A 26,473-nucleotide genomic window follows, 5' to 3' on the forward strand; every position below is an offset into this window, starting at 1 on the left:
GGTGGTTTAAACACAAACAGAATAAAGCTAATGGTGTTTACAGTGAGCTGTGTGTGAACAGGTTTGAATGGTTTTTCACAGAATCCACCTACTTTTTTAAAAAATATTTCAGTCAACATCACTTCAGTTTAAACCATCAAAAACTGTACTGGTTTTGATCTTTCACAGGTTTGTGTCTGTGTAAGAAAAGCAGATCCATTTTAGTAAGGTTAGCTTGAGTTTGGAGAAACGTTTTATATCTATAGATGGCTCCTTCGCTTTTGTTCTCACCAATTAAACCAAAACGTAACGTTTGCAAACCGCTGATTTCCGGACTCATGCTTGAATTCATTTTCTTCATTAAACTCAGATTCTGTGGTTGAAAATCAGTGCAGTTTTTCCTGGTTGCTTAAAAATAAAATAAAACACAGAGGCTCGGAGCGCTGGAGTTTCAGCACCACCGATTACCAAATCCCACTGGAGCGGCCGCCAGGGGGGGCCAGGATCCGAGCCGAGGACCTCTTCGGGATATGGTCGTCCACTTGAGAGCCTGGGGGGGAGGGGGGGGTTCAAATAAGACTTAAAAAACTCACAAAAATCACAAGTGTTTGTTGTTTTACACCACCTGAGAGGCTAAAGGAGGACTCGTGCAGGTCTCGGACCCCCTGGTGAACCCGACCACCCAGTTTGTTGGCTGCATCTCCGTCTATAGGGCCCAAACAGAGCTCTTTCTTCATCGTGTTTGCAACCTTGGCCACATCTCCAGAGTAGGGGTCCCTGTCTACTCCTTTATAAGCTTGATTCTGAATTAAAAGAGACAAAAGGTAAGGAATACATCTGTTGACCACAATAGGGAAGCTAATGTTAGCTTGATAGTAAAGCACAAGCAATCTAAAAGTACTTTTTACAATGCGAAGTTGCTAGAGAAGTTTCTGACTCATCTTTCCCCATAGAAACTACTATAAAACTAAAACTTTACATAACTACCATGCATATAATACAGTAACTGTACCGAGTATCAATTAAAACAGTAGAGGCTAAGGTGAAGGAAACCTTTGCAGACAACAGCGGCAGAAACACTGAGTCAGCATCCAGAGAGCATCGCCTTAAGTCCTCCAAATGGGCTGTCAGCTCAGTCGAGTCAGACACAATCGGACCTGCCGAGTGTGTGCAGCACTTTGCTGCCAGCTGACACAGCAGAAGGGACCAGAAACACAGAAGAAATGTGAACGCACCTTTTCTCGCTGGACCATCTTCTTATAGAGGAAGTCCGGGAAGGTGCGCTGTGGGTAGAACTTCCCTGACCCTTCGGCACACATGAACACGTCATTCTCACAAACCAGACGACCTCGGCTGATGACGACTAGAGGCACGCCGTGGCAGCGCATCCCCTCGTACAGGTTAAAGTCCCCGCCCTGCACCTGAGTGCTCACAGAGATCGTCCTGCACACAAACAAAACCCATCATGGGTAAACGTTGAACCAGGTCACGTAAAAGTAACCTTGAATCAGAATCAGAAGGGTTTCATTGCCATATGTGCGAGAATCACAACATTAGGAAACTGCTGCAGTACTTGGTGCAAAAAAGGAAGATAAAAATAAGAGATCAGAAAATATAGGAAGTAAGAATATAATCATAATAAAATAATAATATAAAGTGGCAATATTTAGAGAAACGGCTGCTATGTACAAGACAGTGAAGGTTCTAATAACTGGATGATTAGGTCTGAATGTAAACCTTGTTGCATCGGGGTCCCAGACCACCACGTCAGCGTCAGCTCCAGGGACGATACGTCCCTTACGAGGATACAGATTGTAAATCTTTGCAGCATTGGAGCTGGTCACGGCTACAAAACGGTTCTCGTCCATTTTTCCCGTCACCTGAAAATGTAGAAAACAGAGAAAAAGGTCCAACTTTAAAAACTGAAAGCACACTCTTTATTTCTCATGATGCTGTTGCTTCAGACACTGCCACAGCAGTGTGTGTGTGTGTGTGTGTGTGTGTGTGTGTGTGTGTGTGTGTGTGTACGTACCACTCCTCTTTCCCAGATGACGCTCATCCTGTCCTGGACTCCAACCACCCCATGAGGGATCTTAGTGAAATCTTCTTTGCCCAGAGCTCTCTGCTTGGTGAGAAATGGACGGTGCTCTGAAGCCACGACACTCAGAGTGTCACTGAAAACAGAATAATCACAAACTTTAACAAACAAATACACAGTTTCAGCACTTTTCTCCACGGCCTGCTTTAACACTCTCTAAGCACTGAGCTGGGAGCCTAAGAACGAGTATGGTATACGTACTTTCCCAGCAGGCCCATGAGGTAGCTGGGTGTGTTCGGGTCCAGGCGTAGAGGCGGGACGAGGACGTGAGCGGCAGCATGAGCCCAGTCCTGATGGTAATACTGCAGCCCGTTCAGAACAGCGTGGGCCACTGTGGTCTCGGCATGGATCACCTTACCTGCGTGGATAAAAACAAAGTAATTGTTCGTTTGGATCAAAATGACTTTCCTTCTTTTCTCTTGACCAAACACCCACCCTGCATCTTGGCTGCAGCGATCATGTCTCCAGCAGACATACTGGACACATTCACAAGGTAGATGGGGCAGCGGGCCTGAAAACACAACCAATAAATTCTTCTGTCATGAAGATTACACCTGCTAATAATTCTATTACAAAGACAGAATAATAAAAATGGATCTTTTTTACCCGGTTGGCGATTGTGATTGCCCTGTGAGTAGCTTCAGACTCCAGCTATGAGCAACAAAACAAAGGTGATGATGTCATTTTGGTTTTATCAGCAACTTTCATGCAGTAAAGATGAAACTGATTTGTTGTCATATTCAAATCCATCCTTCTGGGATTTTTACACGGATATGTGTGCGTCACATAGAAGACCTCGTAGCATAAATGAGGTTTTACTGAGTTATTTGTGATTAAATGTATTTATATAAAAGCCTTTTGTCTTCTTTTGCACATCAGATGCAGAAACTATCTCATCTGGTGATTCTCAGTTGTATTACTAGGGTAAGGCCTGATCGCTGGGAGCTCAGCTGTAAATTTACCTCCTCTGGTCGACTGATCTCTATCCCCTCTGGTCCACTGATTCCCAAATCAAGAGCCTCTTTGGCACCCTAAAACACAAAAAATAAAGCCGTTAGCTCACTTTAAATACACGAGATAGTTTTATAAATGGTCACTATAAGCGGTTATTTCAGAGCACCTCCGACACCAGCTCTCCGTTCTCAGCGTGGACGCGTGCGATGGCCCCAATGTCTTTGCAGGTCTGCAGCACCTGGTAGAGCTCCGAGTCCCGCAGCATCATCAGGTCTTTGTAGGCCATAAACATCTGGAAAGAGTTCACTCCATGCTCCCTCACCAGGCTCTCCATTTCATTATGTACCTGATGAAAGGTGAGACCAGACGTCAGAGGTCACATGTTATGGTGTGAGCAGGTGAGCTCTGGAGCTATAGTTTGGTTTGTCAGTGGATGAAGTGCATGAGATTGTATGAATGTAACCATGGAGACACGTGTGTGTGTGTGTTATATGGGGCATGAAATGAGCTTGGAGAGCAGCCATAGTGAGATCACTCTGGATTTACATCCTTGATCATCACACAGGGATGTTCACCACACAAAAAATAATTTAGTAAGTAAAAGTAAAGGAAAATATTCAGTACATAATGACATAAAAATATAAAAATCTATGTCCTCACAATCAGCAGAAGACAGCAGATCCTAGTTTACATAAATATGATTATTTGGGAAACTAAACCTCTGGTTTAAGTGATGTATGAAGCGCTTCATGTGTACAAAATGCTTTAGATTATAGATTTTTAACAAGAGAAGTCACAGATTACACTTCTTTGCCAAAAGCTGATTAAAACATCCAGATTACACACATTTCTGGATTAAAGTCAACATTTATCACTTTTAAAAAGGCTCTGTAAAAAAATAAATAAACACACAAATTCAAACTGTGGGAAGAAATCAGGACCGGTCAATCAAACCCATTATCATATAAATTGCTTATAATCATGATATAACTAATTAAATTAATTATAGAAAAGTAATTTCCTTCCATCTTTATAGAAAATTCTACCAGTAAATAGAAATATTTTCAAATAGTGGCTAAAAATCCTTATCTAAATGATTCTATTGTGAACATTTGTCAGATTTTACAAACATGAATGTAAAACCATCTTGTTTCCAGCTTTAGCTCCATGATATCATGACGAGAAGAGAAGTCGGCATGCTGACATTAAACGTTTTCCTGAATATGATGAGACACGACGCATGCAGACTGCTAGCAGATGATCCAGCGCAGACGCTGCAGCCGGAGGCTGGACAGGCAGGTTAAGTCATAGAATCAGCCTAATGTGCCCACTGAGCATGTGTATTAACCCAGATACAGTAAGGTTTAATCTAGGTCAACACACACTTCACCCATGGATACAAACGCTTCATTCACAACAAATCCAAGCTGTTTGGATAAAAGTAAGGACTAAAATTAGTTTTGATACACCTCGGTTCCTGACTGAGGCTCACCTTTGGTCCCCACCAGGTCACCCCGACATGCAGAGCGTAATCACAGCACGCCTTAGCGTCTGCCTTAGCTCTGCACTTCTCATAGGCGTCCAGCAGGGAGCAGTGTTGTTCAGGGAGAACCAGTGCCATTACCATGGTAGTACCACCCATCAGGGCCGCCTGGGTGAAGAGAGACAACGGGTGAGGGGGGTGACAAAGGGCAGAATAAAGACAGCCTGGTTAAAAACAAAGAACAGTGACTCCACTGTAATAAACGTAGACTCCTTTTAACAATGAACCTTTCGGATCAGCTGCTGCCTCACCATCAGCAGCCCATTATTTACTGACTGTACACACTGACTCACACATCACATTTACGATAAAGTCAAACACATCTTTCAGCAGCAGAGAAGCAGGGGAGAGAAAGGAGCTGCACAATAAGGATGAGAAACAGCAAGTGTGACAGACTAGAACAGTAAGGATGTGAATAGAGGCACGTGTCTGACTGTACAAACGCTAAATGAGCTTTTGTGTAACCATGACAACAGAGACTGCTTTCCTGTGTCTGTCGCATGTCCCCACCCTTTTCTTCCTCCTCCTCATCTCTCCCCAAGTCCCCATTCAATATAGAGTATAGAAGAGACACCAACACACATAATAATCCAAAAATGGAGATTAGGATTATTTTTACTTATATTCTCTGTTCCTGTTCTCCTGCAGCATAAAGCACAACTTAGTCCATTTCAGCTGAATTAAATCAGAATTAACATTTTCTGTGTCAGGACTGAGGCGCTGCACCAGACTCAGACGTGTCACAGACAGGGGCGGGGCCAGCAGGGTTTGAGTGACAGCTCAACCTGCCAATAAGCTTTCAGGTATTCTGTCACCATAGAAACCAGTAAGAACATCTGCAGTGTCAGCAGTGTGTATGTCAGCATATATGTGCATGAAGAGTGGTGTCATTGATCACTGTCTGTGTGTGTGTGTGTGTGTGTGTGTGTGTGTAAGATCAGGGCTCATGGGATTTGGGCTGTCTGCTTGGGTCTGAACTAATATTTGTTGTCTATAAGAAAACTGGCAGTGAGAGTGAGCCAAAGAGCAGAGAAACAACAAAAACAAAACAAATTGTTATTTTATCTCATTGATGCTTTTGTCTCTTTGTGCAAGTTTATCCAATTCAATCCAATCCAATCCAATCCAATCCAATTCTATTCAAATTCACTTTATTTATCCGTTGCGGATAAAATGTCAGCACAGCCCATAAATATCAAGGCACACACACACATATATAATCAGCTAAAAAGCAATACACTCAAATACATATAAATGATTGAAAGACATTTCCATTATCAGTGAGATTATTAAATATTTCTTCATTAAACGAGAAAAAAGAAACTTTCTGGTTGGTGAAATAGTTTTGTGCTGCTGATGTTCTATTTTAGACGTTTAAAACCTGTTTCCATGGAAACATCCAAATTTAGCCTGTCAGAAATGAGAAGAAACACCAGGAACAGCGAGAGGATGCTGTGAAATGTGAATACTTCAAGTGATTTTAGATTATAAACTTCATCATTTAACGTTTCATCCTATTTCAGCCCAGTTCTATCATTACAGGCTTTGTGAACATATTCATAAAGTCCCACAACTTCAACAACAATATGTACAAAACAAGCCAAAATAGACAATCATTAAATAAAAATAGCTGCTTATCTGTTTGTTTGTTTTTCTAATGAACTCGTACTTTCATAAATGAAGGACAAAATAAAATATCAGGTGATTACTACAGCACTAATAATGCTAATAATAAAGTTATTTATCTAAATGAACATAAATACCTTTATTTAGTAATTTATTAAATTATTATGGGTCTGAATTAATATTTATTGTCTATAAGACAATGTATATAAATAATGCTTTCCAACAAACAAAAGAACATGAGTAGGTATTTTACTATTTATAATCATTTCCTTCACATTTCTACTTGGATTTTCTTGCAGCTGGAGTAGACCAGTGGTGTTATGCAAGAGCAACTGTTAATTCTCTAATTTAGCAGCAGAGACCAAATAGACATTATGTTGTTTTATTCCACGTTATTAAAAATGAGCATTAATTAGAACGATGACACACCCTCGACCCCCCCCCCACCCCCCCACACCCCCCCACCCCCAACTGAGAAAAATAATCCAGAGGAAACAAACAGCACGTTCCCAGTGTTTGAGAGGTGATGTGAGGCTACTAGAGTCAGACAGATTACTCTGATCAGACTCCATCACACCCCACATTACAGAGGAGTACCTCTCCTTTCCTCAAACTGGAGACCAACTAAATGGATTCCTGCTCTGGAAATGTCAGGACAAAATCCCGTTTGTATTCTAATCTGATGGATGAGGTTTAATGTCACACCAAAGAAATGTTCCTTCCTACATATAACCATTAAACCCAGTTACATAAACTGACCCACTGCAGAAGGGAAGGAGGAGAGGGTCAGACTGTTAGAGGAGTAGGGGAAAAAAAAGTTTTGGGGGGGTTCATCAAGAATGCACATGAGCTGTTGCCATGGTGACATGATCAGCATAGTGACAACACAATGCCACTGGGGTCATGTGTGCACATATTCCCATACACTTCCTGACTGGGGGAGAGGGAAGGCTGTTGCCACGGCAGCGAGGGAGGTGGGTAGGATTGCAGGGGGGAGGCTGGCATACGGACAATTCAGGCTTCCTCCCAACACGAAATTAATCCTGGAGTTCAAGTCACTGAGAAACAGTGCAGCAAGTGAATTGAACTTCCTTCACTTAACCTAGTGGTGTGTTTAACATAAAGCTTGATATCAGTCAGATGTTTGTTTGGTCACAACTTTGGTCCTACCTCATATATTACAACTACTTATTTTGACAGGAATAAGACAGGATGGGAGACCCAAAACTCAGACTTATGTAACTAAAGAACTGAGCTTAAGAGCAACAATTCAATCATGGATCTTAAAAACAAACACAGATAATCAACATGACAGATCTCAGGTGTGACCTGTAGCTCAAACAGGAAGCAGAAAAAAACGGAACCAGAGGAGTATTCCAGAAAGCGAGATTTTCCCCAAACCAGGCTTTCTGTAGAGATTCCCGGTTTAACCGCCCCTAAATCGTTTTCACCAACGTGGCTAGCCTGAAACCCCACCCATTCACCATGGTAACACATGCTAGAGAACAAACCTGCTCTGTGGCAGGCTAACAGCTAGGCTTACTGACGCTTTGTGAATATGATTGGACGAGGCAAGTGACGTCACCTTTTTCTTGTCGGTGACTGGCGGCTTCGAGGTGGTGGATTATGGACGTGCGTGAGCCTCGACTGAAGCTCCTCGCTTGGATTATAGCGGATTGACTCCACCTGAGAATTGTTCGTGGAGCCGGCAAAACAAGCGGGGACTTATCAGGAGATCCCTGATGTTCTAAACTTACTTTCTGGAATCCCCCCCCCCCCCCCCCGAACTCACAACAACTCTAACCAAAACATAACTATTAATTGTATTATTCATCGGGGGTGGGGGGTGGGGGGTGGGGGGGAGCTCTGTCCCGCAGCAATCCTCAATAAGAGGGGGGGTGGGGGGTTGCACACCTTCCGCTGCTGTGTCTCACCGGTATCAGCTGATGGAGGGCTCTAGTTTGGTTGCACCATTTGTGTCAGCGGACACGGTAGGGTCGGGGAGGGAGGCAGGGCGGGGCATGATGCTTAGCCTGGCGGGTGGCCAAGCAAAGCCTGGCGGCCCACCAGGCTTATAAAGCGCTGGGGGAAACCCTGCTAAAGCTCCAAAATCAAGAGAAAATTGTTTTAAAATAACTTGCCTGTTTTTAAATGAAATGTGCTAAATGTCAGCCACGCAAAGACTCAGCCTAAAGCAACCAAAACGAAACAAAGAACAAACACAAAGAGGCCAAAACTCAATCATTCCACCACCTCTCAATGACTAAATTTTCCTCTCATCGGAGTTTCAGGGGATTTATGTAAATGAACTAATAGACCAGTAAAAATGACAAGTGTGTGTAGTACCTTGGTGCCGCTGTAGAAGTCATCCTGAATGCTGGCGTTCATAAACGTCTCCTGCAGATGCACGCAGGTATCGATCCCTCCAGGTAACACCAACTTTCCAGTTGCATCAATCACTTTGGCCCCACCTGGGATCATCAGCTCCTTCCCCACCTGCAACACAAACACACGATTACTACGAGGCAAACACGTACCGCGGCTTACGAACAAATACAAATCAGCATTTTCCAATCACGTTTTTTTAAATCCAGTCTGTTTACGATTGTGGCATTTCTGATAATGACTGAAGGCGTTTTGTTTGACACCATTTGTGGTGTTAAGAGCCTTTGTGTGGCTGTAACAGAACTGCCAGATCAACATTTAGATAATCTAGAAAGTGCTAACCTTGCACAGGTTAAACTTCCATTTCCGCTGTTACGACTCACAAGGTATTCTTTCCTATTGGAGACCACTTCAAATGTATTGATTAAACAAGTGTTCCACACCTTTAAAGATTTAACTAAAACAGCTCAAACTCCCAACATGAGAAGATATTTTTTTAAAGTTCTGACATGAAAGGATGCAGGCCACATGCATTCATTCCAGAATTGATATAGTTACTTTTGATTATTACCATGCTGTTTTCCTACTCATTTTTGAATAATAGAAAAAACTAAAATGTTTTTGAAATTCTATAACTTTAAGCTTTATTAATCATTAAAACCCCTAAATCCTGATTAAATGTGTTTCTTATTGTAGTCACTTTTCTGTGTTTACAAGATTTAAAGTCAAAGGTTTTCTCTTCACATAAAGTGATAATTATCTCCATGACAACACCCTGTGAACTAATTACAGCATTCACAATCATTGTTATAGAGCTCACTGAGTGGTTAAATCCCTTTTAATATAGTACTGACTCATTCTGACAGCTGTGAGTCGATGGGTGACAAAAGGTTCCTGGTTTATATGAATAAACAAGTCTTGTTATAATATCACGTACTCTTGGTTAAAAGGCTTTTGAATGAGCAGTGTGTTAACCTGCTGAATGATGCCATTCTCAATGTAAACATCTGCTTCCTGTGTGAAGTCATCGTTCACCACCTTCCCTCCTTTGATGAGGATACGCATGGAGCCCATGTTAGCAGCCATAGTCCTGAAAGGAAATAGAGAGTCGGAAATTAGTAACTTGTTTTTAACAAATGTGAGTCAAATTTGTTTTGCTGAATTAACCACCACACATTATTTCCAACCCACATGGAAATTTACCAGGATCTGATCTCAGAGATAAGAATGAGCCTATGTTTGAGTTGTTGTACAAATACAAAAAGTAAAGCAAACAGAGCCCCAACAGTTAACAATTTCACGGCCTTAAACGAGAATGTTATGCTGTTATGCTAGCAGTTAGCATTTTCAGTTCACTGATCGTCATTAAAAAGCACAACAATAAGGAAAATGGTTTGCTTTTTCTATTGGCATCATGGCGGAGCCTGTAAGTTAAAGTAAGAGAGTAATGTCTTTGGAAGTGAAGCAAAAATCACTAAAACCAGGGTGAACATCGGTGCGGCGTACACTAGTTTGAGGGAACTAAAAGAGGCAACAAAATCACTGACTGATGGTGACCTGGCTTTGTTGCTGCTGGACTTGTAAGTAATTATATTTTTTGTCCAACTGTGGATCTTTTTACTTTGTAGTTTATTTTAGTATTAGTTGGCTCATGTTAGTGTTAGCTCGTTGTTAGCGCTAGCTACAGCAGGCTGCAGCAGGTTGTTTACGACAGTTGTAAATCCACTTTCAACCAGCAGGGCAAAAGAGCGGGAAACTGCTCTGTGTTACATCAACTAATCAAAAGCATAAAAAATGTTACAACTCTAATCAGCACCATGACACCCTGAAGCAACGTGAATTTAATTATTTCATGAGATTTCAAACAATGAGCCACAAACATACTCATGAACTCACATTTCTGCTGCATTAACACTTCTCCTGCAGTCGTTTCATACATAATCATTACTTGTGGCAATAGTAAACACATGTTATGTTTTACTATTCTAGTCATTCTCCAGCAGGATTAATTACAGTAAACTACAGAAAAAACATGTGCATCTGCTGCTGTTATTCTCTAACAACTCAATGGTGTCTTTCCTTTGGGTATTCTTCAATATCTTAAGAGTTATTTCGTTTTATTCATTGGTAACCTGACTGTCCTAAGACAAATTGTCTCATATAGGTAAATAATATTAGTTCAAGAAAAATTATAAATTTGCTTCCTAAAATCATTCAAAACAAGCCACAAAAAGCTTCCCAGGTATGTTGTAAGCAGTACCCCAGACTCCTGCATAAAATAACATAAAAACACAATTACTTAGACCTAATGGGACCAACAAAATACAAACATCTTTGTGTGTGAATTCTGCATGGATGGTTACATGCAATGTGGTTGATGGCCAGACACAATGGCTTCCACAGAAACAACACAAAGAGGTAGAGGAGAAAAGAGAGAAGAAGGAGAGAGAAGAGGGGATGAAAACGAACAGTGAGCAGAATAACGAGGCCAGAAAATATCTGGAGCTGGAAATCTGAACCCCAACTAAAAGAGATCAACAGAATAAATAAACATTGACATTAATCAAACAATGTGCCCTTCTGATCCTGATTCTGCTGCAGGTCATTGTAATCATTTTAAATTGGATAAAACTCCACCTAGTAAATTTTAAGAAGAAATTAGTAATAATAATAATAATATATATATATATATATATATATATATATATATATATATATATATATATATATATATATGAAATTGCATTGCTGCAGTACTTTTTATTTTGAAAATTACTGGGGCTTTTACACTGAAACCATGTGTGATTTCCTATCTAGCCCTATGTTAACTGCAGAAATTGATGTGTCGCAGAAGCGGCTCAAGGCAAACATTGAATAAAACCTTATCTTTAGCTGCGTGGTGAGACGCTTCTGGGATGTGCCTGAAAATTTCTGCATTGCAGCTGGTTTGAATCACTCCCATAGACTATATGCTTGATTCTATTTGAAGCAGCGACGTTCTGCGAACTTTCTGCGCCACTGATGCTTCCAGTGTGAAATAGGGGTAAGGTGTTGAAAAAGCAAATGTTCACCAAGGAGATAAGTTTCACGTTTGCTTTCACTAATGGACACTAGGAGGTGCTAAAAGCAAGCCAAACCTGCAAAGTAGCTCTTTAAAGGCTATATGCATTAGTTAGAAATTACACGGAATGCCAGGAGTTTGAAGGGATTCTCTCTTTTGAATGCTGTGAGAAACATTTCTGAACATTTTGCAACACTAATTATGACAATTAATGGCTAATTAAAATACAATAGTGTTCTAGTAAAAAAACTGACAATATGTAATTACTTGATCGGCTAATTCATCAATCATCTGAATGGGGTTTGGTCTTTAAACAGGCTATCAAACATTCTTATTGCACTAATGGCTTTCACCATCCAAAATTAAATTCGGGTCAGCAGCTACATCCTTTTCTTTTCTAATGCATTCATCACTCTAGATTTAAAGAATCTCCATAACGCATAATTAAAGATTTTCAGAGTTCCTGGTCCACAGAAGCATCGATATCCAACAAAGAAGAGAAATTCAGAAAAACCTGTTCACGTTTACACCCTGCACACAGATAACCAAGGGCTGCCCAAACGCAAAACATAGTGCAGGCTTGTTTGCGTGCATACTGATCATCATCATCTTTACCATGACTCACTATATATTTGACAGGAATAACGAATACCCAGCAAAAAAAAAAAAAAATCAACAGCCTTATATAATATGCTACATGCAATCACACAAAACAGTCGTTTATACATTAATGTGACACACCTAACACACGCAGCACCACATCTCACCACTGTTCCGTCGCCTAAAGGCACAAGATGCCGTCTCTACTGGCAACATTGCGCTTTTAACCAGATTTATGGCTAAATTCACTCATTTCACTCCCTTTTAGTTTAAAACCAAAAGGCTAACCATCATTATTTATCTTTTAAATTAATAACATTTAAAAACACTGTAAAAATATTTAGCAAGAATCTCTGTCATAAATCTAATAATAGCTTCATATAAGATAGCAACAAGAACCTTGCGGTAATTAACGTTAAACGACGGTTAACGATCAATTTAGCAAATTAAACTGGAATATTTGAGGGTAAATTCGGGATATCGTCGCCAGTGGCTGCTTAATAACACAAAACACACAGTGACATCTTAATTTTGGGATATTTTTCCTCACCTTTTCCTTTTCGGATTCCTACACCCTCCTCCAGCCAAGCTTGTGTGTGTTAGCGAGCACCAGCAGAGTGCGCGAGGACAGCTGGCACAGCGCGAGCCGCAGATGCTTCTTGGCTGACGGTACGGCAGCAGCCAATCAGAAGCCGCTAGAACCAGAGCAACAGAAAAACGGTCCTATCAGAGAGCCCAAAAGGGGTCTCCTGTCAATCAGAAGAAAGGGGCGTGTATTTTTGGCCTCAGAAGACGTGCTGCATTCAAATGCTGTTGGAATAATGGCGATCAATCTCAAAAGTGCTAGTTTACGATTTAAAAAAAGGCTCAAAATAGTGGCTCTACTAAATAAAATGCACTCCATTGATCTTGAGGACAAAATGATCAAATCAGCAACCTGTAATGTCAGCAGTTAGATGCCAATCACTTAATTTTGAAAATAATTTTAATGTTGATTTTAATATTGAGCTAAAATGAGTGAAGGTTAAATAAAAAAACAAAATGTTGGCTAGTAATTTGAATAAAATATATTTAAGTTACTCTGAGGTTAAAATTATTTCAACAATATTTTTTAGCAAACATGCAGCACATTTGTATCCTGTAAGCCTATTAAGCACTGAATAAAAAATAAATAAAAATTGAAAAAGATCTAGAATCTTAATATAATTCTCTTATGATGCAACATTTCCCCCATAATATAAAGACATTACATGTGTGATCATAAAAGACACAGACATGAATGAGCTAACAATTTTCACTTAGAAGTGTTATTTTCATCCTTAATATTATAGTTTAGTTAGGATAATGGATGAAAGCATTTAGGATTTACAAAAAGGAGACAGAAAAACAGAATCACAAGAAACAGTCCTTTTTTTATTCACGGTTCATTTTTACATAGTTCAAGTACAAAGTTAAAATGTTTTTTAATTAGTTCATATTCATACAAGAGTAAAACAATAATAGTGCCTTTTCATAGCTACAACAAACTTAAATACAGTCATTGTAAAGACAAACTTGATTTATACTCCTAACAATATATTTTTTCTTATTTTCAGATAAAATTTTAGCACCTTTTGAAACACCAACAGGTCCTCCTTTTCCTAAATGCTCATCTTTCATTGAGTCCATGAGATGAGTGTCTGCATGCGCCACAGCATTGTATCTGTAGGTGCTGCGTGTGTCTCTGTGTGTCTAGAGCAGTGTTTTACGTGTTTGTTTAGAAAGTGTATCAGTGTTTAAAACAGCACATCACTCAGCCTAAAAGCTGTTGATAGGCAAACAGAAACACCATCACTGCGTCACCAAATGTCTCCTCTCCCGATCGCTCGTCCTGCTTCACTCTCAGACAGAAGTGTGTCAAAACAAAACTGCTGGAGAGCACAAACTGTTTGGAAGTTGCACCGTTTTAGATCAACCGGAATGTGCATTTCGGTCAGTGATCCCAATGTTCGGAAAACTTCTTGTTTGGTTAAAGCCTCTTAAATTCCCGTGAATGGATACAGAACAGATTTTTTTTTAATTCTCATGATGATTGTTAACCAAGTCAATAAAATGACCAGTTAGCTTATTATCACTAGTTCTGTTTTAAAACAAAACATCCTAAGAAATGCATAAACTGCTGAATCCCATGTTCATTAAAAATGGTGACACCTACTCTAGTTTGCACCGCCTCATTAGCGTAAAAGACAACAAATGCCCTCATCAAGGACATACACGTCTATGTGGATTTTTTTGTAAAAATAAAATTGTGAACAAACTATCTCTTGTTCATCGATATATAGTTATCATTATAACTGAGGTAAAGATGAACAGTTGTGATGATTAAATATTTGATTTTGGTCAAATTAACAGTAAAACACAGTAAACTTAAGAAATAGCACCATGATTAATTATATAGTTAAAATGGATACAGTAATTCAGGTAATACAGGAAGTCTAACTGAGACCTCCTCAGGTATGATTGTCATTTTCATGCCTGCCCAACTGAACCAATCAGAACCAAGGGAGAAAACGACCAAGGTTCAATTTAAAGGGACCAAACGCCGCAGGTGGGAAAACCCTTTACTTTTCTAGTCAATTAACAGATTTAAGAACCCTAAGTGTTTTGCACTGGACTGGAAAGCACACGGTTCAGAAGCACCAGCAGTGATGGTGGTTTGTATCTCAGCAGCTGTTTCAACTCATTTCTGATCTGAGATCAGTGTGCAGCTCATTGTTTCCAGTTTCTTTTGTCATTCTTGGATACAATAGAACAAGTCACTACATTAACTGTAATATATGCCTTCTCTAGCCTCCTTCTCTCCCCTCTGTAGGCCGAGACTGAACTGAACTGAGCACCAACCTGGAACAGTACACAAACACGATAACAGATTATTATTGTAATTACTATTACCATAATATTATTATTATCATTACTCCCTAATCTAACATGGAATCAGAGATTACACTGACTGACTGACATGCAGCACCTGGGGATGGTGGTGTTCAGAGGGGATTTGGGTCAGAGAGAAGGATGTGGGGATGGGAGCACCAAGCGTCGCAGGGTGATGATGTCACACTCTGCAGCGCCGTAGGAAGCCTGATGGCAGCAGGCGACCGGTAAAGAACACAGTGTGTATGCATGTGTGATTGTGATGTTTCATAACAGAGTAGGTATTATTAGCTGTGTTTCCAGCTAATATGTGTGTGTGTGTGTGTGTGCGACCTGCAAGAGCACTGTAAAAAAGAGCAGTTAAAAAAGCACCTGAAGGTTGGTTGTAGAAACAGTGAGTAAACATGATGGAAAAGTTTGAACCTGCTGGTTTATTGTTAACTTGAGAGGCTGTGTGTGTGTGTGTGTGTGTGTCATCATAGACAGCAGGAGTAAAGTTAGAAGCTGGTATCTGAGAACGGTCAGAGGATTGGAAGGCTTTCTGGAAAAGATGGTCGTCTGAAGACCACAAGCACCAGACTGAAATGATGAACCAGAAGACAGCCCTGTGTAGGTAAAACACACATCAGTGACTGTGTGTTTCTTAACAAGTGTGTGTGTGTGTGTGCGCGCATGTGTGTGTGTGTGTGCAAGTGTGTGTGTGAGATAATTAGAAACTGCCTCACTTAAAAGAAGCCACCCCCTCTGCTAAAGTCGAGCAGCAGCTGAGTTTATTGTCAGCAGAAGGCAGAATAAAAAAGTTGTGTTATATAAGGAACTGTCGGTTATTTATCCAGGGTTATCCGTTTCAGATGTAGAAAGCAGAAAACCAGCAGTAAAAGTCTGTCTCTGATTCCAGTGGATGTCGCTGCTTTGCAGGAACTGAAGCACAAAGTGAATTTCTATGGAGCCAACGACTGGTGGATGGTTTCACCAGACAAAAAAGGGCAACGCTGGAGTTGAGGCACGAGAGAAGATGCATCTCAAGAGGAGGGTTCATTACATGCTGCTGCCAGGATCTAAGTCCTTTGATGATTCAGTTTAGTTTCTGTAGGAAGCGCTGCTCTGCAGGATCTCACAAGGTGAGTTAAAGCGGGCTGGAACTTCAAAAGATTAATGCCACAAAGCTTTGGACATGATGCTAACCGTTGGTCCAGTAGCAGACAGCGACAGGCTCTATGAAGCATGAAAATACTGATACATACACATATTTGCTCATCAAAGGTACTGTTTATGTTCTAGAGCAGCACTAGCTAAATGCTAAGGAGGATGCTCTGTTATTTTAAGGTTTAGTCGTGTTTTTGCACAGCTAAATCTATCCTAAACAGCAAATATTGACGTTATTATCCAAACTCTTCTTTATCAAATCTTCTAAACTGCTGCAGTATTCTTTAATATTTATTCAATAACCATCCATCCCAGTATTTTAGATCAAGCTGGTTGAATTTAAATACAAACAGGTTTAAACCAATATGCTGAGATCATTGTGGAACCAGAGCTGCTCTTCCTTGAAGAAGCATGAAATCTTAAAACCTAGCTTAGTAAAAGTCACTCTGAAACAAAAATCCACTTTAAATTTTTACTTTTAAAAACCATTTGCTCTCTGTTTTTTGCTTCTGCCTGCTTGTAAAAGTCCGGTTGAATTGAGCCTCTAAGAGCACCAAAAACTATAAAAATGTAGTATTGAAATGGCACCATTTGGACTCTGTCACTACCTGACTAGCACCACAAGCATTAATTGGTGTGTGTGGATGTACCTGTGTTCATTTCACTGTAGTACACCAGTAGATCTGTCACTAAACATGAATTCAGTTATGCTTTATGGCAGAAGGAGTCACTAGTGTGTTGATGTGTTCAGAGACATAATAAAAACACAAAGTTGGGGCGTTTGTGTGAGTATTGCGCCCCCTGGAGGCTAAAACTCCAGCTATTGCAGCACATTAAAGCCAGAAGACATCAGTTTCAAGGTTGGAACAGGAAGTGTGTGTATGAAGAGTTACAGTACAGAAACCCTGCACCAGTGTGTTTAAAAATCAGCAAGGTAGCACCAGGGGGACAAAGGTCAACCAGTGATCTATACGGGATGTAGAGAAGCAGTCCTTTACTTTATGTATGTGTGTGTTTGTGTTTATGTGTGTGACCGGTCTGAGTCATTCTGCGTTAGCCAACCTTCATATACTGTTTGTAGTTGGTGTGTGTGTGTGTGTGTGTGTGTGTGTGTGTGTGTGTGTTAGAGAAAGTTGTAACTAGTTGCAGGCAAAGTACTCCTTGAGCGGGGCGAAGAGGTGCCTGATGACGGGGACGCTCCAGGAACGTCCCAGCAGCCGTTGCCTAGCCAGACGACTCATGTTGGACACGTCGGTGTAGTGGACTGGGAAACCAAACACCCTGGAAAGAGTCAGACATTTCATTGTTTACCGCTGGATAAAAGAGGCGACGAGCTGAGCCTAAAGGAGGCAAAACGTCACCGTGCTTCAAGGGCCTGCCAGAGTTTAAAATGTCCCAGAAATTAAACACTTTGCTCCCAGATGAAAATAAAATTCCAAGACTCAAAATGGTTCTTAATGTACTTTCGTAAATAATGATTAGAAAACTAATTAATGACTCAAATTTGGTGAGCACAATAATCATAATCACACTCACATAAGTGGGATATCCGATAAACGAGGTTGTAATCGTGCATCAGACTTCTAGATGACTTTATTAACCAAGAAAATCTGTGTGCTGCTGCAGAAATGTTCGTGCATTCTGGTCATGATTGTCTCTACATCAATTAGTTTGCAGAAACAATAATTTTTTTTTATTTTTGTCACTTTTCTTCCGGAACATGTGAACTACTGAGGTGAAATGAGACCTACAAGCACAGAAACATCACTGTACCTTTCCATCTCCGTACACCAGAGGATGTCCTCCTTGTTGTCCATGAAGACGGGAAAATGCTCGTCTTTCCCCTGCTTCACAGAGTTGGAGCGTGTCGTTATCGTACGCAACTTCTCAAACTGGAATTTGCATCCAGAACCAGACACACACAGAAACACAAACAGATGCAAACAAACACACACATCCTGTTTTATTCCTGCGGCTAAACTCCTTTGGTACAACAGTGCTGCTTTTAAAAGGAAGAGACTTTAAATAGTAAACAGGAGCAGCAGAATGTTAGTAGACAATCTTAAATGATGGAAATGAGATATTTAAATGACAAAGATAAAAAGAATGCATTCAAACTCACACACGCGCACACACACACACGAAAGCAGTTGGATACCTTAGCTGTGCGGCCGTGTTCGAGGCACTCCTGTAAGTCCAGCCTGTCGTTGGCCATCGGCGTTAGAGGTCTGCAGGAAACAGAAACACATTGTTTTAATTTAAAGTAGAATTTCTGTTAAAAATGTAGAATGTGTCTTTTGGTGTTTGTGAGATTTACCGGGACATGCCTGGCAGGTTTCCCCAGAAATAGCGAGCGCGGTGGGCAGCAGAGACTTCCTTGGCGTCGATCATCACTGGGTTACACTGAGGAGAAAACAGCAAATGAAGTCTACTTAAAAAGCTCATATAGGATTAAATAACGCGATATTTCTGTGAAACACAAATCATTTAATCAAACCTCTGAGCTGTGTTTGTGTTGTCTGATTGTTTCACCTCTAAAAATCGGGAGATGTCCCGCTTGTCGCTCACTCCCATAGCGACCACGTTCTCGAAGAGCCAGAAGAACGGCCGCTCGTCGTCTGGTTTTGGTCGAGCCTCGTGCAGCAGACGATAAAACTCAAAAAACAACCGCCCAGTTCCCTCTGCAAACACAAAACCGATAAAAGAGAACATTTGGCTACATTTTAACTCATTAGACAAACAGATACATCTTTTTAAATGCATTTTGGGGGATTATGAAACATGTTTCTGTATAAAAGTTATTACTAATGCCTGTTTTACCCACTGTAGAGGTCTTCCTAAATGTTCTCATTTTACAGAATCAGTTGACTGATGAGCTAACAGCTCTATTCTCCCATTACGTCCTAAAGCATCCTGTCAGTTCCATTCTCTGGCCATAACCTTTACACCTTTTGAAACAGCCGAACACATCTTACCATAAAGGCCTTTCCTTGCAGGGTTGACTATAGAGAGGTCATTACAGGGGCTTCCTCCAATAACCAGGTCAAATGGTCCCCACTCTTCAATCTGACAGAGAAAACCAACACGGATAACTTTAAATAACTGCTGCAACCTCGTGGCTGAAAAGATGAGGAGACGTGACTTACATGTTTGCGAGTGACGTTGCGTACATCGCCCACGTACATGATGCGTCCCTGGTGTCGAACCAGGCCCACAGTGATGGAATCTTCACACACTTCGGATGCGATGTACTTGTCCACCTGGATGCCCAGATCTTTCAGCACCAGCAGGCCTGAGATGGATCATACTGTGTTATCACACGGCACGTTTCACAGTCTTTCACTACAAACCTCATCTTTGATTATGTTTATGTATTTAGCAGACGCTTTTGTCCAAAGCGACTTACAGGTGATAATCAAGCCAGCAGGTTGCCCTTGAGGCCAACAACAAACACTCATCTACAGGTGGTAAATACCTGTGGCAATGCCATCAAATAGGGAGAGGACTCTGATCGGTTTCCTCTTCTCTGCTGCGACCGGAGGATACAATTTGGCTGGTTCCTGAGAAAAAAGTGATAACAGGGATGAACACAAAAGCTTATCTTAAGACTCTATATTTTCCTTTATTTATAAATTGTAGTTATACATCCAGTTGTCTGGATGACTAAAAGACGAAGCTGAGAGTGCTGACACTAATGGGCTCGACACACGGGAAGTGACAAACGACCGCGATCAGCGAAATTCGTCGCTGTCGCTTTTACTACCTGACACACGGGAGGCGACCCGCGGCAGCGGACAAGCTGTCGACGCGTTCTGTTCCATGGCGAAATCGATTCTTCTGTTGTTTTGATTGGCTGGTAGTGGTTCAGAGTTTTAAAAAAAGCATTAGAAATGATGTTTCACAAGATGCTGCTAGAGTTATGTGAGATCTTACTTCTGATTTTACTATATAAAACAAAAAAACCCGAGAATGGGTTCATCCCATGTTACAAACCAGAGAAAGAAAAGGAGAATGCTATAATTTAATGAGGGACCCATGCCGCGGCCTTTTTGTGAATATCTCTATAATCTTTGGTAGAAATATTGTACAGTTCTGGGAAATCCTTCACAGCAAGTATCAACTTCTCCTCCATGTTTGCTCAGAGATGTACGGAGCATCCTGTCCCCTCATTGGTCAGTGAACGAAACCTCCGTTGATTGGTCCTTGTCTGAGCGACAGCGACGAAAAGTTGAAAATATTTAAACTTTCTGGGATCGCGTTGCTGGGTCGCCTGTGCACGACACGTGCACGAGCGCAAAATTTCCCATGCACGTTTTTCGCGTTTCGCTTAGTAGGAGGGAGACCTGCGATTATCGCTTTGTCGCGCATGTCTCGTTGAAAATGAATGGAGAGGCGATGTCGCCTCTCGTGCATCGAGCCCATAATTCTGCCATTAGAAATGGTTAAAGTCTACTTCATACGATAAAACCGTTTCAGTGTCACAGAGAGAAAAACAACGTACGAATTCCTGCTCGTGGTTGTTGGCGAAGAAATGCTGTAGTCTGATTGGCCAGTCGTCCCGTCGTCGCAGCAACCCATAGGTGCTCCGAGGTCCGCACATGTAGCAGTTCCAGGGGTCTTCTTTAATGGCTGCTGCAGCTGAGCCGGCTCCAACCAAGAGATCCACACATTCCACACAGAAACACCTACACACACACACACACACACACACACACACACACACACACACACACACACACACACACACACACACACACACACACAATATAAACAAACCATCTTTGCCTCCTATTGTTTTGTGTCACTCTGCTCACATTTTGATGTTTTGACTCTGAGTTTATAAACGTTCCTCTCTGATCTCTGCTGCATGCAATCAGGAGGTTAAAGCTCACGTGCCAAAATAAACTGCGTCCTCGAAAAAAATAAACCTGTTCCACGTGAACTGGCCGACTCAGCTGATCACAGAGAAAGCCACAAATCAGATTCTGACATTTCGCTTTCAAACTGTTTCAGTGGATGTGAAATCCAAAACCATCTGGTCACAAGAAGAAGCCGCTGAATCCCGATCCCAGACCGATCAACTCACACTGACCTGCAGCAGTTATTGTTGCCACACATGAGCACTTCCCTCCCTCCACAGCAGATGGTGCAGTAGGACTGGTAGCCGTCATCATCATACTGGTAGGCGCACTCCAGGAAGGAGTTCTGTGAAAGAACAACACAAGACGGTTGGTTGTTTATTAGCTAAGAATGTTAACCAGCGTTTTAGCTGGGACTTAGTAGCTTGAAAAAACAAATTCCACAAAGGATATTGGTCAAATTTGTGTCATTTTAGCAATTTTTATCCACTTTTTACTGGCAGCCTTTCAAAAACGGGTATAATTCTATATTTATGTATACACACGTGACTCAGAGAGGAGAGGGTTTATCAGGGAGGCTCCTTACTTTGCAGCCCTGACACATTGATCCTATGAAGAGAGGATGCTCCAGAGAGACGTTCAGACTTCCACAGGAGATGCAGATGTCTAAAAAAACACAATCATATTTATATCAGAACATGATCTCTATTGTAGGATTTTACAGACAAACTTTGGGTTATAACTTCAGATTTTAAATTTGTAGCTTAATCCCTTAACAAGAGCTGTGATTTCAACATCTGACTCCACAAATAAACAATTTTAGATGGAAAAACACTGAAGTGAGCAAAAATCTTGAAAACTTTTCGTAAAACAACATTTGAAACGGACTCAAAGTTACCTTAATGAGCATCTTTACAAGGTAATATTCTCATGATGGGTTTATAAGGCAGTGATTGTGAATCATAATGGAATAAAAAGTGACATATTTAGTAGAAGAGGAGGGACAACATGGTTATTAATCAGGTTATAAATTCTGCTTTATTTTCTGGAGAATAAATACACCAGAGAGAGATAAAGACACCATTTTTATTTGTTACTACCTTCAATATTCCTGGTTTTCTTCTTGATCTCATGTATGAGTCTCTCTGGAAAGAATAGAAAACATGTTAGATCCAGCTTTAATAAAGCTGGAACTTCACACGTTTAAAAAATGTTTGTGTTTTCTAGCATTAGCACAAAATTCTGACTGTGGTATATAAACACGGGTAAAAAGCAGGACCTGAGAGCGACTGCGTGTTTACCTCTGGTTCCTTCGTCGATCACCTCTCTGATCTTTGCTTTCTCTGCCGAGTTCTTGCGTGGTTTCTTTGCAGGTGGAGGTGTGTAAGCTGCCTCGGGCTCCGGCCACATTTCTACGTATCCCTCTTTGAACTGATTTTGTTCCTCTGTGGGAATAAAGGCGTACAATTATAAACCATTTTAAACCCAGAACAGTAGATCTGTTTACATGGGCACAAGTAATCGGAATGAATGCCCTATCAGTTTGAAAATTATTCATTTAAACATGTCAGTCAGAATATTCTGATCCCATACAGCCTGACTGAAATGACATTTCATTCCGACGGAGAGAGGTGGTTTTGTCCTATCGCCATCTACACATCCATTCGGGTTGTTGGATTATAATAACGCCCGCTGCACATGTGTGCATCTTCAGCGTGACGTCTTTCTGCCATTGCAGCCACTCAGGACAAGTAAGGTAAACAGAAGTGATCCATAATGGGGGAAAAATCCGTAACTCAGCAGACGAAGCTGGAGAATAAGAAAATAAAATGCGAGGGAAAAGATGTGCGGACAAGATGGTGTTTGTTTACAATTCTATTCCGGGAAAGACAACTCTGCGCGTGCTCAGCCTATTTAATGGTTGAATTTTTGGTGCATATATACTCACGGCATGATCGGATCATTTCAGTGAGTCCATGGTGTCAAACAGAAATGTGGGATTTACGATCAACCAGGATTTGAATCGCATAGGGGAAATTTGGCGCATGTAAACATAGCTACTGTTTGAACAAGAACAAGTCATTTTTATTCCAGATTTTGCACATATAATAAAATAAGAAATGTTTACAAAATGGGAAAAAACTAACAGAAGCTCTAAATTACATAATCATTTTGCATTATTTGGCTTAGCTTTTTTGCATTAATGAGACTTTTTGCCACACATTGAATGTTGGTACCTTTATCCATATTTGTTCCATTTCTAGGTGTTTGTTGCTACACAAAAATGCAAATATGCATGAATCTGGAACCAGACAAGTCTTTTTTATTTAGACTAAAAGCTAAATTTCTTTAGTGAGTAGATATAGATCAACTCTGGGGTCTGATGGCTCAGCTCAGACCAGTTTAAAACCAGTTTGGGGGTTAGATTCACACCTACTCATGTCTCTACTGGTTGGTGATTACCTAAAGGATGTGGCTAGTGTGTGGATGTGTGTTACCGCTGACCTTCTGGAGGATCCAGTGATTGAGGACCATTGGGCAGGAAGCCGGTCATTGCCCACTCAATCATCTGTCTGGTCTGAAGTTCCACCGCTTCGGCGTCTTCGCTCGTGTCACATGACGGAACTGGCCTCCCTGCCCGCACGCTGGCTACCTGAGCAAAACATTAATAAAAAGGGCACAAACTATGCCAGATGTTTTAAGACACGGCACATACTGTGGAAAATATTTTGTATTAGCTACTAAAACACCCACTAAATTATAGATTGCTGCGCAAAATTCATTTTACCACAAATAAAACGTGGGTAGAGGAGGAGGACACACCTCCACAAATGTAAAATACCAACAAGCGTCAGCGTGAATCGGCACTGGTTGCATAAGACCTCTCTGACCTTTAGCCACCACATTTATATTTTTGTTTTTTCAGCATTTCATAGCCCCCACACTTTATGGGCCAGGAATTAGTCTGTCCACCACAAAAAGTGGGTTTGGTACCTGCAGAGCTTCAAAGATAGCCTTCCGGTACATGGGCTGTTTGTTGTACGTTGGTTGGTGGAAGGCGGATGAGAAGGAGCTCAGGGGCATCAGTTTCTCCACACAAACCTGCAAAATAAATTAAAACACATTCAAAATTTTCCTTGAGACAACTTCAGAGTCTAAATTCTGCTGAGAGCAAAGCAAATATTAAATAACCCCTGGCAGTTGTGTGAATTCAATTATTTTTATTGGGGAAAACATCAAACTTTTTGTTATCCTACTCACAACAGAGAACTTTCCATCACCGAACCACATGACCCAGCGAGTGCCGTCTGCAGCTCGACTCCGGCCGCTCATCCACCAGGAGACGATCCTGCCGGGCCACCAGGAAAAGCCTCGCAGCTTCCCAAACACCAGAGTCCCGATGCTAAAACCCCGGCCGTCCTGAATCAAAACATGTTTTTCCACTGAATGACTTTGTCCCAAGATTATAAAGAAAATGTTTAATTATAACAATACAGCGTTTGAATGTGTACCACCTAAACTTTTGGTTTTTTTTACAGATTATTAGACGAGGTCATGATAAAATACAACTAAATCTTTGTAGTTTTACATGATTTATTATAAATTTACGGACATTTCTAACACATTTTGTTATAACTTCTCATTAATTAATACATTTCAGATTTTGGAAGCTTGTGTTCAAGCCAAAAAACACACAAAAACAACCACGAAGAGCTCCAAAAGAACATGATACTCATCAACGCATTCATCACCTCCCACCTGGTGAACTGTAATGGTGAACAGAAAAGTTCTGGACGGGCTGCAGCGTGACCAAACGTCCCCCACACTAAAACGTGGCAACACGACTGCTGCTCTCATCTACTGGCTCGGCTTCGCTGTACAAAATCAGATTGCCCTCCTCACCGACAGGTCCCTTCATGCTCTCACCCCTCAGGAAATTTCCGACCTCCTTCCTCTCCTCCTGAAATCCTCCCCCTCCAGGCTTCAGACAATCAGGACTGAGAGCCGAAATGCTAATTCCCACATTCAGCTGTCACCCAAAATCTCACCTTTTCAAACATGCCGAGTCACCCGGTAACCTATGTTTATTTTTATTAGTTACAGATTAAAGCCTCTGTCATCATGCTTTCAACTTTTAATTCCCCGTTGAAATTGCAGCTTTTTAATCTATTAGCACAATTGTTTTATAAATAATAAATTAACGACTAAATCTTGTGGTTTTGCATTTAGGATGGTGTTCATTTTAAATGGTACGTGTTTAAAGAGAAATAAAAATAAACTTCCTGGACTTTGATCTAAACAAGGGCCTTGGATGAGCTCTGGGATTCGTAGTAATGGGTGAATATTACATTTAAATCCTGTAGATCTTCCCAACACAACACTCACCAACAGAGGGGGGGAATTAGAGAACCGATAAGAAACAGGAAGACAACAGGAAGGACAAGGACCATGTACTTGTTAGCTGTCCCCTTTTCCTCTTTTTGCGCTCTAAGACTCTAAAAATGTGAAAAAGATTTGTCTCACCTGGTACTCGATCTCACTGGGCATGGCCTGGTCTCCCCTTGCAACAGGCTCTGGTGTCACGGCAACCGTTGGAGAGGCGGGATCTGTGTGTTGCTGTGAGGGGGGAGGGGCCGGGCTGGCTGGCCCCTCCTCTTTTTGAAAGTCGACCTCCGATAGGTCGTCCATCATGTTAATCTCTGCCTCCCGGTACGCCCGTCTCTCCGCCTGCCAAGAACCAAACAGAAAGAGATTACAAATGTTCTGTTTGTTACCATTAGAAAAAAGGACGCACTGAAATTAAAATGGCCGTCTTATAGGAGATACGATGGCTCGTTCATCTCAGCTGCTGTGTCTTGATAAAAAAATCGTCCCTTTCAGGATGTCCTTAAGTCATCGTAAAGAATATCGCAACTGCTTTCACAGTGAGTGATGTCACAGATCAACGCCAGAATGCATCCACGGACATTCATAATGCTAAAAGTTTTATTCAGTCAAGGTACATCGTAATCTAATCCAGTTGGAGGACGAAGAGGGTGGCCGTGTGAAGTAAAATCCAATCCAATCCAATCCAGTTTATTTATAAAGCACTTTACAAGACCCAGCACAGGAACAAAGTGCTGTACAGAAAGTACATTAAAACAATTGACTAGAAAGAAAACAGCAAAGATAAATAAAACACATGATACATAAAATTAAACTAGCCCTATATTAAAAATAAAAACTTGATAAAACTTGATAAAACCGCATTTGAATCACCTAAAACAGCTAAAATAAAATAAAAAATAGAAACCAACATCTCACAAGGTATT

General features: G+C 41.0%; 2 protein-coding genes across 6 annotated transcripts in view; both read right to left on the reverse strand.

The window, feature by feature from the left end:
• Positions 1–12,918, reverse strand: LOC107377775 (dihydropyrimidinase-related protein 5). Its single transcript, XM_015947604.3, has 14 exons — positions 12,797–12,918; positions 9,561–9,675; positions 8,547–8,696; positions 4,524–4,682; positions 3,198–3,377; positions 3,040–3,108; positions 2,684–2,728; positions 2,513–2,588; positions 2,279–2,435; positions 2,012–2,153; positions 1,717–1,859; positions 1,215–1,422; positions 605–782; positions 1–529 (listed from the first exon to the last, which is right to left on the reverse strand). The coding sequence occupies exons 2-14, from the start codon at positions 9,669–9,671 to the stop codon at positions 444–446; spliced, it is 1,704 nt and encodes a 567-aa protein (XP_015803090.1). The 5' UTR covers positions 9,672–9,675; positions 12,797–12,918; the 3' UTR covers positions 1–443.
• A 4,388-nt stretch (positions 12,919–17,306) lies between these two features.
• LOC107377776 (DNA (cytosine-5)-methyltransferase 3A) overlaps positions 17,307–26,473 on the reverse strand; it is a 42,922-nt gene continuing 33,755 nt past the window's right edge. For 4 of the 5 annotated variants that reach the window (XM_015947608.3, XM_015947607.3, XM_015947606.3 and 1 more), the window contains 17 exons: positions 25,686–25,889; positions 24,423–24,581; positions 24,156–24,263; positions 23,667–23,814; positions 22,463–22,606; positions 22,262–22,306; positions 21,748–21,827; positions 21,395–21,507; positions 20,804–20,987; positions 19,778–19,862; positions 19,449–19,594; positions 19,278–19,368; positions 18,835–18,983; positions 18,620–18,705; positions 18,461–18,530; positions 18,076–18,194; positions 17,307–17,583 (listed from right to left, as the gene is read on the reverse strand). In XM_015947608.3, the coding sequence (XP_015803094.1) occupies positions 17,442–17,583; positions 18,076–18,194; positions 18,461–18,530; positions 18,620–18,705; positions 18,835–18,983; positions 19,278–19,368; positions 19,449–19,594; positions 19,778–19,862; positions 20,804–20,987; positions 21,395–21,507; positions 21,748–21,827; positions 22,262–22,306; positions 22,463–22,606; positions 23,667–23,814; positions 24,156–24,263; positions 24,423–24,581; positions 25,686–25,889 (2,073 nt within the window). In that variant the 3' untranslated portion in view covers positions 17,307–17,441. The remainder of the gene's footprint in view (positions 17,584–18,075; positions 18,195–18,460; positions 18,531–18,619; positions 18,706–18,834; positions 18,984–19,277; positions 19,369–19,448; positions 19,595–19,777; positions 19,863–20,803; positions 20,988–21,394; positions 21,508–21,747; positions 21,828–22,261; positions 22,307–22,462; positions 22,607–23,666; positions 23,815–24,155; positions 24,264–24,422; positions 24,582–25,685; positions 25,890–26,473) is intronic. The other variant, XM_054748104.2, reaches the window with a different exon arrangement.

The sequence above is a fragment of the Nothobranchius furzeri genome, chromosome 2 (genome assembly GCF_043380555.1).
Source record: "Nothobranchius furzeri strain GRZ-AD chromosome 2, NfurGRZ-RIMD1, whole genome shotgun sequence".
NCBI classification, from domain to species: domain Eukaryota; kingdom Metazoa; phylum Chordata; class Actinopteri; order Cyprinodontiformes; family Nothobranchiidae; genus Nothobranchius; species Nothobranchius furzeri.